General features: G+C 39.6%; 1 protein-coding gene across 6 annotated transcripts in view; it reads right to left on the bottom strand.

Moving 5' to 3' along the window:
• The window catches only part of SLC12A1 (solute carrier family 12 member 1), a 68,479-nt gene extending 51,604 nt beyond the window's left edge, over positions 1–16,875 (bottom strand). For 5 of the 6 annotated variants that reach the window (XM_075133102.1, XM_075133106.1, XM_075133104.1 and 2 more), the window contains exons 1-4: positions 16,617–16,763; positions 13,584–14,189; positions 3,808–3,942; positions 3,528–3,603 (exon numbers count right to left, since the gene is read on the bottom strand). In XM_075133102.1, coding sequence (XP_074989203.1) covers positions 3,528–3,603; positions 3,808–3,942; positions 13,584–13,994 — 622 coding nt within the window. In that variant the 5' untranslated portion in view covers positions 13,995–14,189; positions 16,617–16,763. The other variant, XM_075133103.1, reaches the window with a different exon arrangement.
• Between the last annotated feature and the right edge of the window lie 842 nt (positions 16,876–17,717).

Raw genomic sequence — 17,717 nt, 5'->3', positions numbered from 1 at the left:
AACATTCAATAGGCACAGTGCAAGGGATAAATGAGCTAGGCAAAACAAAACACTATGAATATTATTTATTTCATTATTATATGGTAACATTTGGGGCAAAATTTTCTAATGGCCTAAACTTGGCCCCTTTTCTCACCTCTGCCTAACTATCAGGTTTGGGGGAGCTGCAAAATGACAGGTGCAAATTAACAGGATGGTTTTGGAAATGTAACCCTCTCAGTAGAAGATTTAACTACTCTTTTCATAGTTGATAAGTTCTTATGATTAGAGAACCTTGTCTCAACCTTTTTCCTCTTTAACAGCTTGTACCCAAGACAACTTAGCAAGAAAAAGGTTTGCTCTCTTCGTCCTTCTAATGATTGGGATATAAATGGGGCCCAGATGGTAGCTTCACTGACTCATTTAACTTCCATGTTAGCAGCAGTGCCCAGTGAAATCCCCAAGCCGTGTTAGTGATGAGCTACATCTCTACTTTCCTTAATAGCTTTTCTTGCGACATAATGCCCATTGCTTATAGGATATTCAGAAAATGCATCGGGAGATTATTCAAACTACCTGCTTTATGTACAAGACATGTAATTTAAATAAAACAATAACAAAGCAATAAACAGTAAGAAGGGAGGGTTTGATTATTAGTGAATTAGAATTGTAAAATTAAATGTGAAACTATGGCCATTGTAACTGCTGTTGTGCAAAGGAATGATAAGATCTGATTAAAGTTTATATTGAAACCCAGACATATGGATGTTAAGTAAATTGCATTAAAATGAATTACTCTTGCCTATGGCTATTCTCACACCTCAAAACAAAGTAATGCTTCTTGATGATCTCAATAAGTTACTAAACTGCCCTTAAAAAACTAATTTTGCGTGAAACCCTGGAGCAAAGTCTTGGCAATGTTAAGATGCAGAGTTTTCATGGCAAAGCATACACTTATGTGTGCCCCGTGGCTGCAAACCCTCATTTGGTATGCATCATAAAATCAGCAAGCACCCTTTTGTCAGAGACAGGCACAGTACTGGAGCCAAATGTGAAACACTGTAAAAATATGCAGAGTTCTTCCATTTTCTTTCAGGAACTTTCTTGCCTTTTCAACCTTACGTCTAAGTAAGTTTATGTTCTTTTTTCTTTTTTCAGAAGACCTGTTACACACAGGTTTCCTAATTGCAAATTCAGGGCTCCATCTAGCAGTCCTCACGCAAGCAAAGCTTCCGTGATGCCAATGGAAGTTTTGCCTAAGATGAGATTTCAGCCCTTGAAAAGTCTTGAGGGGGTGCTTGAAGCTGAGGTTTTGTTTCAGCCCAGAGATCCATCCACGTTTGGATTCTGAATCACCCCAGAGATCAGGCATGGTCAGACCCCAGATCCAAAGTTTTGGTTCAAGTTCCTCTCTAATACCAATTTATATTGAGATAAAACTGGTAGAACAACAACTGAAAATACCTGCTATTGATGTGTTGGAGACTGTGGATTATTGCTGTCATTATTTATATTCTATTCGTGCCCATGGGCCTCCATCAAGGCCCCATTGTTCTAAGCACTGTGCAAACACAGAACAAAAAGAGAGACTTGTCCTGAAGAGCTTACTCATATCAAGTAAATCTGTGCATGGTCTGCTCCAGAAACTGAAAGTGACAGAGAAGGAGAGAGACTTGGTTGTGTGGGTTCATCACAGGATGACTATGAGCCACCAGTATGATGTGGCTATGAAAAAGGCAAATGCAATCCTAGGAAGTATTAGGAGAAGCATTTCCAATAGAGCTAGAGAAGTATTAATGCCATTGTACAAGGCACTGGTAATATTTCGCATCAGGTCTTATGTACAGTTCTGGTCGCCCATGTTCAGGAAAGATGCATTTAAACTGGAACAGGAACAGAGAAGAGCTACTAGGACTATGGAGAATGGAGGGCCTGTCTTTTGAGAGGAGACTGGAAGTGCTTGGCTTGTTTAGCTTAGCAGAGAGAAGGCTGAGAGGAGATTACGATTGTTCTCTATAAATACATTAGGAAGTAAATACCAGGGAGGGTAAAAAGTTATTTAAGCTAAAAAGGCACAAGAACATATGGAATAAATTGGCCATGAGCCAGCGCAGGCTGAAAATTAGAAGAAGCGGGTGGTGTTCTGGTACAGCCTCCCAATAGAAGCTCTGGGGGGCAAACAACTTGAGTACAGTTGTATGACAGGGCTGCTCATGATGATGGGGGGCAGGGCTCAACAGCCCTGGGGCTCATTTCTGGTTGATGTCTTATGTTCCGAAAGGTCTTTCTTCAGGGTGTCAGCTGGCCCCCGGCAGGGGCCAGGAAGGGATTTCTTCTCCCATCTCAATATATTCTGGGAGGGCTTTTTTTAACTACTTCTTCTGAAGCATCAGGGATGGCCATGGCTGGAGATGACATAGGATGGTGTGGGCCTGGTCTTTGAGGTGGCATCAAGCCTTCTCTCTCTCAGCCGCTTGGCTTGCTGGTTCTTGTTCACATGCTCAGGGTCTAACTGATCGCCATATGTGGAGTCGGGAAGGAATTGGCCTTCCTCTGCAGCGTGTGGGTGTAGGTCACTTGCCAGGATTATATGGGTATATCTCAATCATTTCCCTGGCATTGCAGGGGCCTCAGGCACTGCTGCACCTGGGTCCCCTCCTATTCTCTTGCCTGTGCACATAATAGTCTAGTCTCCCATGGGCTGCAATACTTTGGTCTCATTTTAGTTGTTCCGTTGTTGAATTTAGTGTCCTGTTGCTAGGTGGTGTTAGTGGCCTGCGATGCACAGGAGATCAGACTAAATGATCTGATGATCCCTTCCGGCCTTAAACTCTGTGATGCTATGATTTTACATTCCTGAATAAAAGCCTGATACTGCAAGATGCTGAAGACCCTGTGAGGTGGTGAGCGCAATCATCTCCCATTGACTTCAGTGGGAGTTAGGGAACTCAGTCCCATGCAGGACTGAGTCCTCAGGGTCCAACTCTTACTGAAGTTGGTGAGTCATTACATTAAATTCAGTGGGAGTTGGACAGGATGCAGACACAATGAAAATAAAAGGTCCTCCTGCACCACAAAATATACTTTGTTAATGTATCTGAAAAACTTAGTCAAGTTTTAATAAGATATTTCCTGGTGCCACTAGTATCTGTTTCTGTATTGTAATTAAAAATAGTGTGTGAGTGACAGTTTGGGTTCATGGATTAGCAAAGTATGAAGTAGAAAGGTCAACTGTGCATGAGTATACATATTATAAATTAGTTTCAGTCATGAAGTTGAGAACCGTTACTGGTTCTAAATACAAATTTCACCAAAGATGGGAGTTGTAATATGTTTGTGTGTATAGTTGACACATACATCCCTCTAAGCTGTAATTTGGCTGGGGGTCTTAAAAATTCCAGTAGCTCTTATACCCTAGCAAACACTTAGAAGACCAAAGTTAGTGCAACATGCAAACTCACATTTCAGATTAAATATTAATTGTGATCATGTGTAGTTTCTACCCTTATTCTTTATGCTGTTGAAAATTATATTGAAAAAATACATACCAATTCCAGCTTGACCTACAATCCAGGACAGTCGAATGAAAAGCATCACACCCCAGATATTCAACATGCATCTCACCTAAATTTTAAACAAACGATCTTACATCATTATAAAATTACAAACAGTATTATGAAACTTGATAAGGTGCATTGCAGAAAGTGAGTAGGCTTTTTAAAAGCAGCAAACAACCCCCTGTTTTTTAAGGGATTTTATCATTGTTGATATATTAATTTTTGTAATATACAGATAATTTTCTGGTAGGAAGGTTTAGGTTTCTCTCACCAGCACACCTTTCACCCATCCAAACTTCACAAATCCCCCTTTGCTTTCTTCTTCCTTGTTGGCTGTTGCTTCATCTCCTGGAGTGCCATCTCCATTAGTAATTCTCTCGATTGAACCGGGGTTCACTGCTATGTTCTAAAAGATCACAAAATATATATATACATATATTCTGTACAGTTGATTAAACAATATACCAAGCAGATGACAACTGGCTGCATAAGGAACACATGAAAAATAGGGATCCAAAATAAAAGTGTATTTTGCTTTTTTTTTTTTTTTTTGGAAGAGAATGTTATCCTCTTACACTAAATAGTAGCTGAACTACTCAAGATATAATCAAAATGAGTAAGTGTATCATAATCTGGACTTAAATCCTGTCTATGTGTGTATGGGTAAGCGTTAACGGTAGACATCATATATGCCATATTTATATGTTTGTATACCACATAGCACACTGAGGTCCTGACCTGGTTGGCCTCTAAATGCTACGGCAATGTAAATTATTGCTGTTAATAATAATAATAAAATATATTTATATAACATAAGAAGTATTGCTGTCTACAGAAACTAGAATTTGCTGAATACTACTTGGCAAATAAGTTATTGTATGAATTTCACCATTTTTCATCAGATAATACAGTCACCAAATATATCTTTGCAGAATTTGACCAACTCTGTAGCTTAAGTACTTTTTAGTGAGAATGTTATTTGATGAATAGTAGCAAAAATGCATCAGATAATACACTAAATGAAAAATCTGTTCTACGGTTTAACTAGCTCTAATAGAAGTATAAGCATACAGGGTCAAGTACTGGCATGCTGGTGCCATAACCACATGCCAAATGCAGAGTTCATGTGTACTCACATCCTGGCTTTGAAAAACCTCCTCCCTACACACAGAGGAATGGCTGAACCAACATCCCAAAGTTTTGGGAAAGTTCAGATCCGGATGCAGACTTAGATCTGTCCCTCTAATGGGACAACAAAAAACCCCAGTGTCCCTCCCCTTAGCTTTTGAGAAAGTTCAGCTCCAGGTCTGCAGCTTGCAGTTTAGATAGGAATAAGTTGTGTTAGAGGATTGCACCTTGCAGCCATTGGTGGGTCAGGGAGTACCTGTGGACTTACACAGAGACCATGTCCCTGACCTCTATATTATGCCTCATTGCTCGGTTTCATCATATGAAGTTTCTGGGAGAATCCGCATAAGGGCAGACAACATACAGTTGCAGGTTAGGCCCTGTGTGAAGAAAGATACATAGCCCGTTGGGGTGAGTGAGAGGGTCAGAGAGATGGAGGAAGCTGGTAGTTCAGGGAACTCAGTGCTTTTCAGGACTTGGTGGGGTGTGAGGACATTTCCAGAGAGAGTAACTATGCAAAGGGGAGGGGTAACATACTAGGGCATAGACATAGCTGGGTTCCCAATTAATGTGTCAAGTTGTGTGCATGTAGGAGATAGGGAATCTCCATTTATTTCTTCCTCATCCTTCTATGTCCTAATAAGGAGGAGAGGATGGAAGATGATAAAATACAGGTAGGATATGACGAGAAACAGTCAAAAGAAAAAAAGTCCCATTCAATTACATCATGTAATGGCAAACAGCTAAAAAGTAACAAGTTTTTAAAGTGTTTGTATACCAGTGCTAGAAGTCTAAATAATAAAATGGGTGAACTAGAGTGTCTTGTATTAAATGAGGCTATTGATATAATAGGCATCACAGAAACTTGGTAGAATGAGGATAATCAATGGGACACAGTAATACCAGGGTACAAAATATATCAGAAGGACAGAACAGGTCGTGCTGGTGGGGAGTAGCACTATATGTGAAAGAAAGCATAGAATCAAATGTAGTAAAAATCTTAAATGAACCAAACTGTACCATTGAATCTCTATGGATAGTAATTCCATGCTTGAATAATAAGAATATAGCAGTAGGGAATATATTACAGACCACCTGACGAGGATGATGATAGTGACTGTGAATGCTCAGGGAGATTAGAGAGGCTATTAAAATAAAAAACTCAATAATAATGGGGGATTATTTCAACTATTTCCGTATTGACTGGGTACATATCACCTCAGAAAGGGATGCAGAGATAAAGTTTCTTGACACTTTAAATGACTGCTTCTTGGAGCAGATAGTCCTGAAGTCCACAAGAGGAGAGGCAATTCTTGATTTAGTCCTAAGTGGAGCACAGCATCAGGTCCAAGAGGTAAATATAGCTGGACCACTTGGTAATAGTGACCATAATATAATTAAATTTAACATCCCTGTGGTGGGGGAAACACCACAGCGGCCCAACACTATAGCATTTAATTTTGGAAAGGGGAACTAGACAAAAATTAGGTTAGTTAAACAAAAAGAAAAGGAGTACTTGTAGCACCTTAGAGACTAACCAATTTATTTGAGCATGAGCTTTCATGAGCTACAGCTCACTTCACGAAAGCTCATGCTCAAATAAATTGGTTAGTCTCTAAGGTGCTACAAGTACTCCTTTTCTTTTTGCGAATACAGACTAACACGGCTGTTACTCTGAAACCTGTTAGTTAAACAGAAATTAAAAGGTACAGCACCAAAAGTAAAATCCCTGCAAACTGCATGGAAACTTTTTAAAAACACCATAATCGAGGCTCAACTTAAATGTATACCCCAAATTAAAAAACATAGTAAGAGAAACAAAAAAGAGCCACTGTGGCTAAACAACAAAGTAAAAGAAGCAGTGAGATGCAAAAAGGCATCCTTTAAAAAGTGGAAGTTAAATCCTAATGAGGAAAATAGAAAGGAGCATAAACTCTGGAAAATGAAATGTAAAAATATAATTAGGAATGCCAAAAAAGAATTTGAAGAACAGCTAGCCAAAGACACAAAAAGTAATAGCAGGTTTTTGTTTTTTTTAAAGTACGTCAGAAGCAGGAAGCCTGCTAAACAACCAGTGAGGCCACTGGACGATCAAGATGCTAAAGGAGCACTCAAGGGTGATAAGGCATCTGGCATTGGCCACTGTCGGAAGACAGGATACTGGGCTAGATGGACCTTTGGTCTGATCCAGTATGGCCATTCTTATGTTCTTAAGAAGGCCATCGGGGTGAAGAAATCATGGTCCCTTGCTAGGAAGGAGAAAAGCAGGGGAAGGTGTCAGAAAATGGGGCTTTTTGCCACTCTGTTGGCGGATGTCTAGGGTGGGTTCCCACCAACACTCGCCTTGCTTATTGTCAGCTGGCATGTGCATGCCCAACCAGAATTTGGCCCGTAGCATACACACATATGTATTAATGTAGAAATATATAATGTATAAGATTTTACTGTATGTGTAATTAAAACTGTGAAGTACCTGCTTTAATGTGATAACACTATAGAAACATACTTCATTACAACAGTAACAGCAACAATCATTATCACACATCTTACAAAATCAGGAACAACTACTTTCAATGACCCTCATACAACATTAAGAGTACCATAAAGCAGAAGCATCTCTTCTTATGAAAGACAATGTATTCCAGGGGATAAGGCTACCTGTGTGGGACATAGGAGAACTAGATTCTATTTCTGGATCTGCCATTCACTCAATGTGTGATACTGAGCAAAGCCAAAATTTTCAGAAGTGGACTCTAATTTTGGCCACTTCAGTTTTTAAGAGTCCATCTTGAGAGATATGGTCCCTTATTTTCAAAGGTGCTGAGCACCCATAACACCAAGTCAATCGGAATTAAGTATGCTTGTTGTGTAGAAAATATGGGCTTAGTTCTGACCTCAGATACACAAACAGTTGATAGCTTTGCTGCATACATACCTGCATATCAGACCTGATGTTTTATATTCTCCTTCTGGTACTACCTACCACCTTATCTGATGAAGAAGACCAATGCTGAACTTCTTTGGAGAGAATTTATCTTCTTAAGAGCATCTGTGGGTGGGCTTTTCAAAACTACCCATGTGATTTAGGAGCACAAATCCCATTGTGCTCCTAAGTCACTTAGGTGCTTTTGAAAATCCCACCCAAGATGATAGCGGCTACATTCACTCAAAATACAGTCAATTGTTAAGTAAAGGCCAGGAGGATTAGCAGCCATAATACTGTCACATGAATTTTTGTTTATTGCACGTTCATGGGATCAAGTCCTCAAAGACAAAAAATAAAAGGTTCACTCATTGCCACTTGAAACTAGTTGTTTCTTACATACTTCAAATTAATTTGTGCTTTCACATTCTATTACCATAAATTATGGTCCTAAACTTGCCATGGTGCATTTTAAATTGGAGTGCTTTAGGGAATGATTATTTATTTACCAAATGGCTTTACCTGGGCAATTCATGCATTAAGGGTAAGGAGTAAAGGTGACAGAACATTTCAAGAAGTCACCCAAATCAAAAGTTATTGCTGTTTTAAACATTTTCCCGTCTTCATTTCAGAACATTTCAGCTTTAGTATCTTGTGTGGCTAGTAACGATGAGCTCATCCAATCTACATAATAAGTGTGGAGAACAGCCAAGGAGATGAAGAAAGGTTAAATTTATTTTTTATGGTGGGGTAACTGTTAGACCCAAGCAATTCTCACCAACTACCAGCTGTGAAATAGTTCTTACAAAATATATCTTTAACTATAATTGGCATTTTGGAGCTTAATACAAGCTAAAAATGACACATCTTGTTAAAAGATTACACACATTTGACTCCAGTAGTGAAGGAGCTGGATCTCAGATGTTCCTTTTAGCCTGCTTAAATTCTGGCATCAGAAAAATTATACATTTAAAAAAATGTATTAAACATGAATGTTTTATCTTCTGATGTTAAACCAGCATCAAAGCACAATGGAAAGGCTTATGTGGGACTCAGACAGTTGGAGTCACAAATTATGTCGCTTCTTGCCTCCAGCAATGGGCTCAGACAGGCCAGTTATGTTTGACAACTTTGTTTGGTTTGTTGTTTGAATCTAGTTTTCTCTTACTGAGATGTGCTCACCTCTATGTGAACTGCACTGAAAAAAAGGGGGTATAGTATTTAATGTACCAGCCAGGTATGACATATACTGCATCAAACACTAGCAATGGTGCAGGTTTACAGGGCTTTATATGGTAAATTGTGTGGGGTTTGCATAAATGGTCATACAAATCACGAGCCCAGGCTTAATGTATTTAGTAAGGCCACCATCCTTCCTCAAACCGTCAAATGCACAGCTAGGACTTCAAGTGGAACTCACACCACTCAGTGTGACACTCTGTTTCCCTCTAGTGTAGGCTGGGCCACATATGGAGGTTGATGAGCCTACTACGGCTGTGTCTAGCAGGAGTAACACCAGGGTGTGCATAATGCAGAATTCTTCCTCCCACTTGTGGATGATCAGCCAGGGAAGCTAGTTTGCCATGGGTGCTACTTCATCCTTCAAAACCCCCATTAGGTGTTTTTAAGCAATAGGTTGACTCACGTAATAAGTTCCTGCTACACTGTGGTTTGCAAGGAGCTACCACAGGGCTGGCTCCACTGCTTGTGAGGATGGATGGGCATACCTTGGGCAAGCTCTTTAAGTCCTACCTCCCTCTTGCACAGTATAATAGCAACATGTTTGTGGGGTGGAGGGCAGAACTAAAGTCAATAGAAAAACTCCCATTGATTTAACTGGGAGTTAGAGCAGGCCCAGTGTGTAATTTAGAGTCATTATAATGCTAACTGAAAAAGTCCCATTGAAATCAAGTCCTTGCTTGTTTTCACAAACTGCATGGGGAATGGTTGAGTTATTTCTACCATAGAAGCAGTTGGTGCATATGCTAACACAAAGCACTAACCAATGTACTCCAGGGAACAACCCACCCTGGCAGGGGGCGAAGCTTGATATTCTGATAGGTCTTCTCCATCACTAATTTCTAATTTTCAAAAGTGACTAGTGATTTTAGTTTGCCCCAGTTTTGGGGGGCCCAAATTGAGACACCATGAAGTAGGCTGCTATTCAGAAAGTGTTCTGAAAATACCACCCTCTGAAAATCACACACCTTTAAGAGGTCTCAAATAGACACTACAAAACTTAGACTCTCCTGCCCCCAATCACTAGTAATTTTTGCAATTCTTGGCCTAAGTTCATCTGCACAGGAACTAATTTTCATAATCATTCTGCTCGTGCAAATTGTAGTCTAAAGGATTAATGGGCAATCTGCAGCCCATCAGGCTAATCCGCTGGCAGGCCACAAGATAGTATTTACATTGACTGTCCACAGGCACGGCCTCCCGCAGCTCCCAGTGGCTGCGGTTCACCGTTCCCGGCCAATGGAAGTGGTGGCCAGCACGTCCCTGCAGCCCGCACTGCTTCCCACAGCTCCCATTGGCCAGGAACGGCGAACTGTGGCCACTGGAAGCTGCAGGCAGCCATGCCTGCGGACGGTCAATGTAAACACTGTCTTGTGGCCCGCCAGTGGATTACCCTGATGGGATGCATGTGGGCCGCAGGTTGTCCACCACTGGTCTAAAGCTTACATGGAGTTGTTCCACATAAAGGGAATGAAATGTGATTATTTCACTAATAATCAATTATTATAACAATTCCATAATACCCCATGTGCACTAAAAACACTGTGACAATTAAAATTACTGCGCTTGCATAGTGTTTACTATCCTAACCTATTGTGCAATTACATCTAATTTATTTATATTTCTAAATACCAGAATTGCCTTCTCGATGTTAGGTTTCAGAGGAACAGCCGTGTTAGTCTGTATTCGCAAAAAGAAAAGGAGTACTTGGAGCTGTAGCTCACGAAAGCTCATGCTCAAATAAATTGGTTAGTCTCTAAGGTGCCACAAGTACTCCTTTCCTTCTCGATGTTCTTATCCTGTGTTCTTCAATGTTTCAGGTTAAGATCTCAGAACACTTTACAAACATTGATAACTTAGACCTCACAGCACTTGCTTCAAGTCCAGTTAAATATTAATATCCCCATTTTACAGATGGGGTAATTAAGACCAAGGGAACTTGTGACTTGCTTATGTCATACAGTGAATAGTGGAAGAGCCAGGATTACAGCCCAGAAATCCCAACTGCTAGTGCTGTGTGTCAACAACTAGAATATGCCTCCTTCTCCCCTGGTAGTCATGACCTGCAAAACCTTATGTTAAATAAGTAATGTTATGAAGCTTCTGAAATGAGCCAGACAGTTCTTGCTTTGACCTTCGCTCACTAAAAAACCCTCAAAGGACAAAAAACTAAACAGCTAAAGTTCAGCTACATTCTGTAAACAAAAACAGATACCCAAACTGAAAAGCTGTCCAGCAGCAAACCCCAGACTGAATTAGGTTACAATGGTCAAGACTTAAGCCCCGGACACCAGGGTTTCATTGTGCTACTTCACATGCACCAGTGTCATTCATTTATATAATACAAGAAACTTATCTGAACAAGGAAGGCCAGATTCCTCACTGCCTTGTTCTTTGAGTTTTCACTTGTACATCTGCAAAGTGAGTAGCTACCAAATTGGAATTCTCCAGTCATTTACACCAGGTGTTTTATACCCACTTGGCATTCATGTTGCGTAGCTGTAAGTGACCACACAAGGGACCTGATTCTCATTTACGTTAAGGCCACTTTGCACAGCTCAGGCAGAGGCCTTATTGTAAATGGGAGTCCCAATGTGGGAGATGGGGGGGAGAATCAGGCTCTGATTTTCAAATGGTTAACTTTAGGCTTGATTTCAGTACTTCTGATTGATCCTTCCTAGGATGGGTGAACCTCAAGAGGTTTGGAGGTTGAACTGCATTTGAACCAGCATCCAAAAGTCTAATGCTTATCCAAATTATTCAGACCTCACAAATATGCAAAACTGAGTTGGAAATGTAATGAGAGCAGGCTTGCTCTGGAGACTTCTGCTTCCACATTTGGCCAGAAATAGAAAAGAAACCATTTTTTTCTTACTGTATTTTGGCACTTCTAGTCCCAGCTGGAAGCTAGACATGAATCCCTTTCTCCTGCCTCTTCCCTAAGACACATCTGAACAGTTTAGAATTTCAGGGGGGAAATGGTTTGACTTCAACTCTAAAAAAGGGGTGAAGGTTACATCTCAGCAATGCTTTTTATAGCGAACTTGTCAGTATGGTTTTGGGGGTAAGAGGGATTCTCATTTTATTCAAATTAGTTGAACCATCCCTAATAATTTATTCCAGTAGGTTTTCAGTTACTTTGTTTAACTGTTGCAAAGAAGAACTATATAGAGGGCTTGATCTAGTAGTCTTTGTCCACCCAAAACTCTCAGTGAAGTTGTGTTTTACACCTACTCTTTGCTCACTTTATACATGTGTCACTACAGAGCAAGGCAGTGCAGAATCAGGCCCCCAGCAGTCCATTAAGGTTTTTTTTATAGAAATGAATTACGTTAGTGCACATGAAGTAGCACAGACGTTAGTGAAACCCTGCTATTCAGAGGGTTGGTTTTGACCATTACAATCTGAGACTCGCTGTTATAAACTTTTCAAATACATTTAAGGAGAGTTTTGAGTGTGCAGGGAAGGGAGGATCAGACCTAGACAATGCATTTCTGGTTAATCGTTTTGGGAAAAGTAGGTGTGGAGGGCAACAGAAATGCGGATTATGATGACAAAGGGCCTGTTTCTTGTTAATTAATATCAATTTACCAGAAGTGGCTGTGCAGATAAAGTGGAACATGCATGGAGTGACTGCTGGAGGGGAAGTTCTGTTCATTAGACCTATCAGTCTTGTGAGTCAGTGGTAAACTCTCCCATTCAATCAGTTAATCAAAACTAGGGCCACAATCCCCTTAGAAAGGAGCGGGGAAATAACCCCAACTCTAGAAAATCATTAAAAGCAGTTTAGGTATCTCATTTGTCGAGAGCAGCTGTACTCTGTGGTTCTAACTAGTTTTCTGTAAGTCTGTCTTGCCTCTATGCTTCCATGGTCCCATCACCATAGTATATGAGTGAATTCTAAACAACTCTTTTGCATTGGGCAGTAAAAAGGGTTTTCACCAAATGACTTCTGAATAAATGGTTGATAGACGATCACTGAAGTGGTGCCTCTCAGAACCTCCCAAAAATCATTGTTACAATAAACAATGAGGGCCAAAGTCATCACTAGCCTGAATCCATTGATGTCAGTGGGGTAACCAGTACCCTAAGGATGAATTTGTCCCCGAGAATTGTCTGTTAACATATACCTCTTTAAAGCAAATACTTTCAGAACCAACACACATTCTTTTGTGTTTGAAGCTCATCTTAATTTGCATCTTGTCACCTTGTCTTACAATTTGGTAGCTTTTGTTCATAGCACAAATGGGTAAAGCTTTGTATTTCTGACTAGTTGATAATGGTATTTATTCTACATTATAAAACTTTAATACAACAGTTATTAACAGATTATTGCATGAACACAACAAACTAATCAATAGAACTCTGGTTATGATCAGGTGTTAGGCTAGAATAGACAGTTTCATATTTGATTTAGGTTAAATTATGTCTTAAATTGCTACTTCTACACATTTAACTGTAAGTCAAACATAAAATAAATCCTGTGGCTTTATAGCTGTAGACCAGAAATAGGCATATGTTCCTACTGATTGAGTACATTCATTATTTTCAATCAGATACAAACCTGTTTAACAAAGATCTTTGCTCCTAGCAGAATACAGAACAGAAAACATCCTGCAGGTACAAGTCTAAATAAGGGAAGTATTTAGTTATACTTCTTCTCTTGCACAGGGTTCACAAGATAAGGGGCTGGATATGTTAATAAACAAAATTAGTCTGCAAATGTAATGGAAAATGTATCATTCCTTGCAACTTACCTTTGCCAGTTGTTCATGAATTTCTAACAAGCTTGGTCTGTTCATTTTGGCCCCACTGATGCTGCCAGTGTTTCGATAATAATCAATGTTAGGAACTGCATCCACTGTGTTATGGCCAAAGGTTTTTAGATAATATGTGTTACTATGAGTATCATAGGGATGTAAATTTCCATCCGATTTAACGGTATCCCCATTTTGAATAAAATTTTCATATAACGCTCTATTTCCAGGCCTGTGACTGATCCTGTGTCTGCCATGTGCTTCTTCAGTAAATGATGTTTCTTCATAATGTGGAGGATCAGCATCCTCTTGGGGTGTTGCATTATTGTCATGGCTTTCGTTAATTACATTAACTTGAAACCTATTTGGACTTGGGTCCAAGAATACATTTGGAGAATTATTCATTGACATCTTCAGGGATGTTATGTGCTTAGGTCACCAATCTTTCTATTCTTCTGTAGTTGGAGATAGTGTTGCTTTATCTGCAGTAAGACAGTAATGCTGTTGCATTTGAAAGATCTTGGTTCTTAATCTAGCAAAGTTCAATGGAGACTTTCTTGAAGTGTTCACTCCTAAGTATTCTTCTTAAGGTTGTCCTGCATGACTCTGTCATCAAAAGCACAAGTAAAACTTTTATATATTTAATTAACTTACACAGTAATGTAAGTCTTCCATGATTTCTTAAAAAACCCAGTGAGATAGCAGCCTTATAACATTTTACAAACAGGGCCTGATCCAAAGTCTGAGTCAATGTGATATCAGTGGGAGTCTTGCTCTTTATCTCAGTGGGCTTCGATCAGGCCCTAAATAGGCTAACACTATACATAAAAGTAACTTGCCTGAGTATATTATCTTTTCAGGAACTAAACATAGTACTTCTCTGAATAATGTACAGCCCAATGGTTCATATTGTGTTCAAATAACTAAAGCAAAATGACAATTATTCATTACTGAAATATATATTAGCAATAGTTTTAGACAATACAAGATTCAAAGAATAATTTGACAAATCTGATCTTGCATTCCTTGTGACACCAAATACCCATTTAAGACCATTTTAAATAAATAGTGGCAGATGGTTAGAACTAAATGTGTGAGGGATTCAGAACTGCCCCCTCCCCCGCAAAGGAAAACAAGGGCATATATATAAAGCCCAATCCTGCAAATGGTTAAATTTTCAGGATTGGGTCCAAGGAGAACAAGCTGTCAAGTTAGATGACTCTGAAATGGCATGTATTACTAATTATTTGTGATCTACTAAATCCTGTGCCAGACCAATATGAGGCTTGAAATAATGCATATATTGATAACTACTTTCAGAAATTAAAGAAATGTAATTTTACAACCCTGTGTATCATAGAATCATAGACTTTAAGGTCAGAAGGGACCATTGTGATCATCTAGTCTGACCTCCTGCACAATGCAGGCCACAGAATCTCACCCACCCACTCCTGTAACAAACCCCTAACCTATGTCTGAACTACTGAAGTCATCAAATCGTGGTTTAAAGACTTCAAGGTGCAGATAATCCTTCAGCAAGTGACCCGTGCCCCACGCTTCATAGGAAGGTGAAAAACCCCCAGGGCCTCTGCAAATCTTCCCTGGAGGAAAATTCCTTCCCGACCCCAAAGGTTCCAAAGAGGATGGCTCTAGACTGTTCTCAATGGTAGCAGATGACAGAACGAGGAGTAATGGTCTCAAGTTGCAGTGGGGGAGGTTTAGATTGGATATTAGGAAAAACTTTTTCACTAAGAGGGTGGTGAAACACTGGAATGCGTTACCTAGGGAGGTGGTAGAATCTCCTTCCTTAGAGGTTTTTAAGGTCAGGCTTGACAAAGCCCTGGCTGGGATGATTTAACTGGGATTTGGTCCTGCTTCGAGCAGGGGGTTGGACTAGATGGCCTTCAGGGGTCCCTTCCAACCCTGATATTCTATGATTCTAAATATGGCGATCAGCTAAACCCTGAGCATGTGGGCAAGACTCACCAGGCAGACACCCAGGAAAGAATTCTCTGTAGTAACTCAGTTCCCACCCCATCTAACATCCCATCACAGGTTATTGGGCATAGCTACCGCTAATAGTTGAAGATCAATTAATTGCCAAAATTAGGCTATCCCATCCTGTAGAACAATCCAGTAAAAATCTAATCCTGTCTCTGTTGAGCTCATGCTGGGTCTTGGGCCCTTTTGAAAATATATCTGATAGCAGGAAATTTTGGGGAAAAAACATGCAATATTATAAAAGGATTATACCAACTGAACATTGGGTAAATAAATAAACCCATTAGAAGAATGAACTGGGAATTGAAAGACAAATTAACCATATATATTGATAGATCTACATATGCCTACCTATATAAAATATCTAATAATCACACAGGGGAATTATAACTTGAAGAGCCCCTTAACCAAATACAATCAAAGCTCATTCTGAGACTTAGCTATAGCACTTGAATGTAAATCAGATCCTGATTCCGTGACTCCCATCTACCCTCTCTCTCTGTGTATATAGAATATTCTGCTGTAAACTCTCGTCACAACAAAATTTCTTTATAACCCTCCAAAGATATTGTTTTTTCAAAGCAAGCTGTTCTTTCCGGCTTAATGTTTTGTGAACTCCACCAGAAACAAGAAGCTCCTTCTTTCAGCTTCTTTGTTTGGTACTATTTTTTCTTGGTCACCTCTGATCCATATTACATTTGTTATGTTATTGATTGGTAATCTCTGACCATAGACTGTATGCTTTTCCCATTAGCATAAAAATCTTTAATATAAAAAGAGTGCACAGAAATGAAATATTTTCTTACATAAGGGCCAGATCCTTATCCTACTAAAGTCAATAGCAGTGTTGCTGCTGACTTCAGTAAAAAACAGATTTGGTCCTAATTCTGTGCTTGTAGACTCTGGGTGAAATCCTGGCCCTTTGAAGTCAATGGGAATTTTGCCATTGGCTTCAGTGGGCCCATAATTTCACCTTCCAAGTTTACTTTTACGGTAAGTGTTTCTGCCACCAGGAAAATAAAAGTCTCTTACCTTTCTGCTGCCTTTGCAAATAATGATTTGTTTTTTGCAGTAGATTTCCAGAGGTCTGTTAGATGCTGTTATTCACCATTAAATTTAGTATTATTAGTATTCTTGCACTATGCATAAATTAACAAGTTTACGCTGTTCAGTAGTTTAACTTACCTCTCAGTCCCATGCTCTAGTGAAGGGCAATCAGCCTCTTATGTACTTCTGTATATAGACCGTCCTTCTCACTTATGCAGCATGGGTTTTTTCCTCATTGGCTAATTCTTTCTTCTGTGCAAAATATCAAGTGACTTGCCCAACCCCTGTCTTTGACACATGCTCTAAAATGCTCCTAAGTGACTGATTTAGAAGGACATTCTAGCTTGTTAAATATCAACTATAAATGAACCTGTTAATTCTTAGAAGGAAGGAATAAAACTGTGCCTGCGTGTCATAGGAGAAAAATATGGTGGTTTGTTTTTCTTTAGAATTTATAAAATATAGCTACAGGCTTCTAGGCTGCTGTATCAGTTATTGTCCCACAATTATGGATCTGCTTATGTGCACTTGTGTGTCAGTATGTCCTTCCTGTTTATTTCCTTTAAGATCATTTCATTTTAGACTTGTTTTCTTTGATACTTTCGGGGTTGGGGAAGGACGTACAATAAAAGTTGGCTGAATTTACATTGAAATGTAAATCTAAAACTCCACGACTGGAAATCCGATTTTAGCAGATTGTATTTGGAATTTGAACAGTGAGTCAAGCAAATAGTCCCATTAAAGTAAATGGAAAAGACTCATGGAATAAGGTACTACTCATTGTAACTGTGGTTATTTATTTTTTCTATTATGGTAGTTCCTAGGGGGCCCACTCACAGTTTAAATGTGTTCAGCTTTAAGCACATAGGTGACACTGTCGGTTTGACAGGACTGCTCGTGTGCATAAAGTTAAATATCGGTGACGCCTTTGCAGGACTGGGGTCTATACAGACACAGAGTGAGAGAAAGGCAGTATTATGATCTCTGTTTTAAAGATGGGTAATAGAAGCACACAGAGAGTAAGTGACTTGCCCAGGGTCTCACTGGTAATGTGGCACAGCTGGGAATTGAATCCGGATCTCCTGA

This window comes from Caretta caretta, chromosome 10 (assembly GCF_965140235.1).
Source record: "Caretta caretta isolate rCarCar2 chromosome 10, rCarCar1.hap1, whole genome shotgun sequence".
Classification (NCBI taxonomy): Eukaryota; Metazoa; Chordata; order Testudines; family Cheloniidae; genus Caretta; species Caretta caretta.
This window is presented reverse-complemented; position numbering and strand designations above follow the sequence as displayed.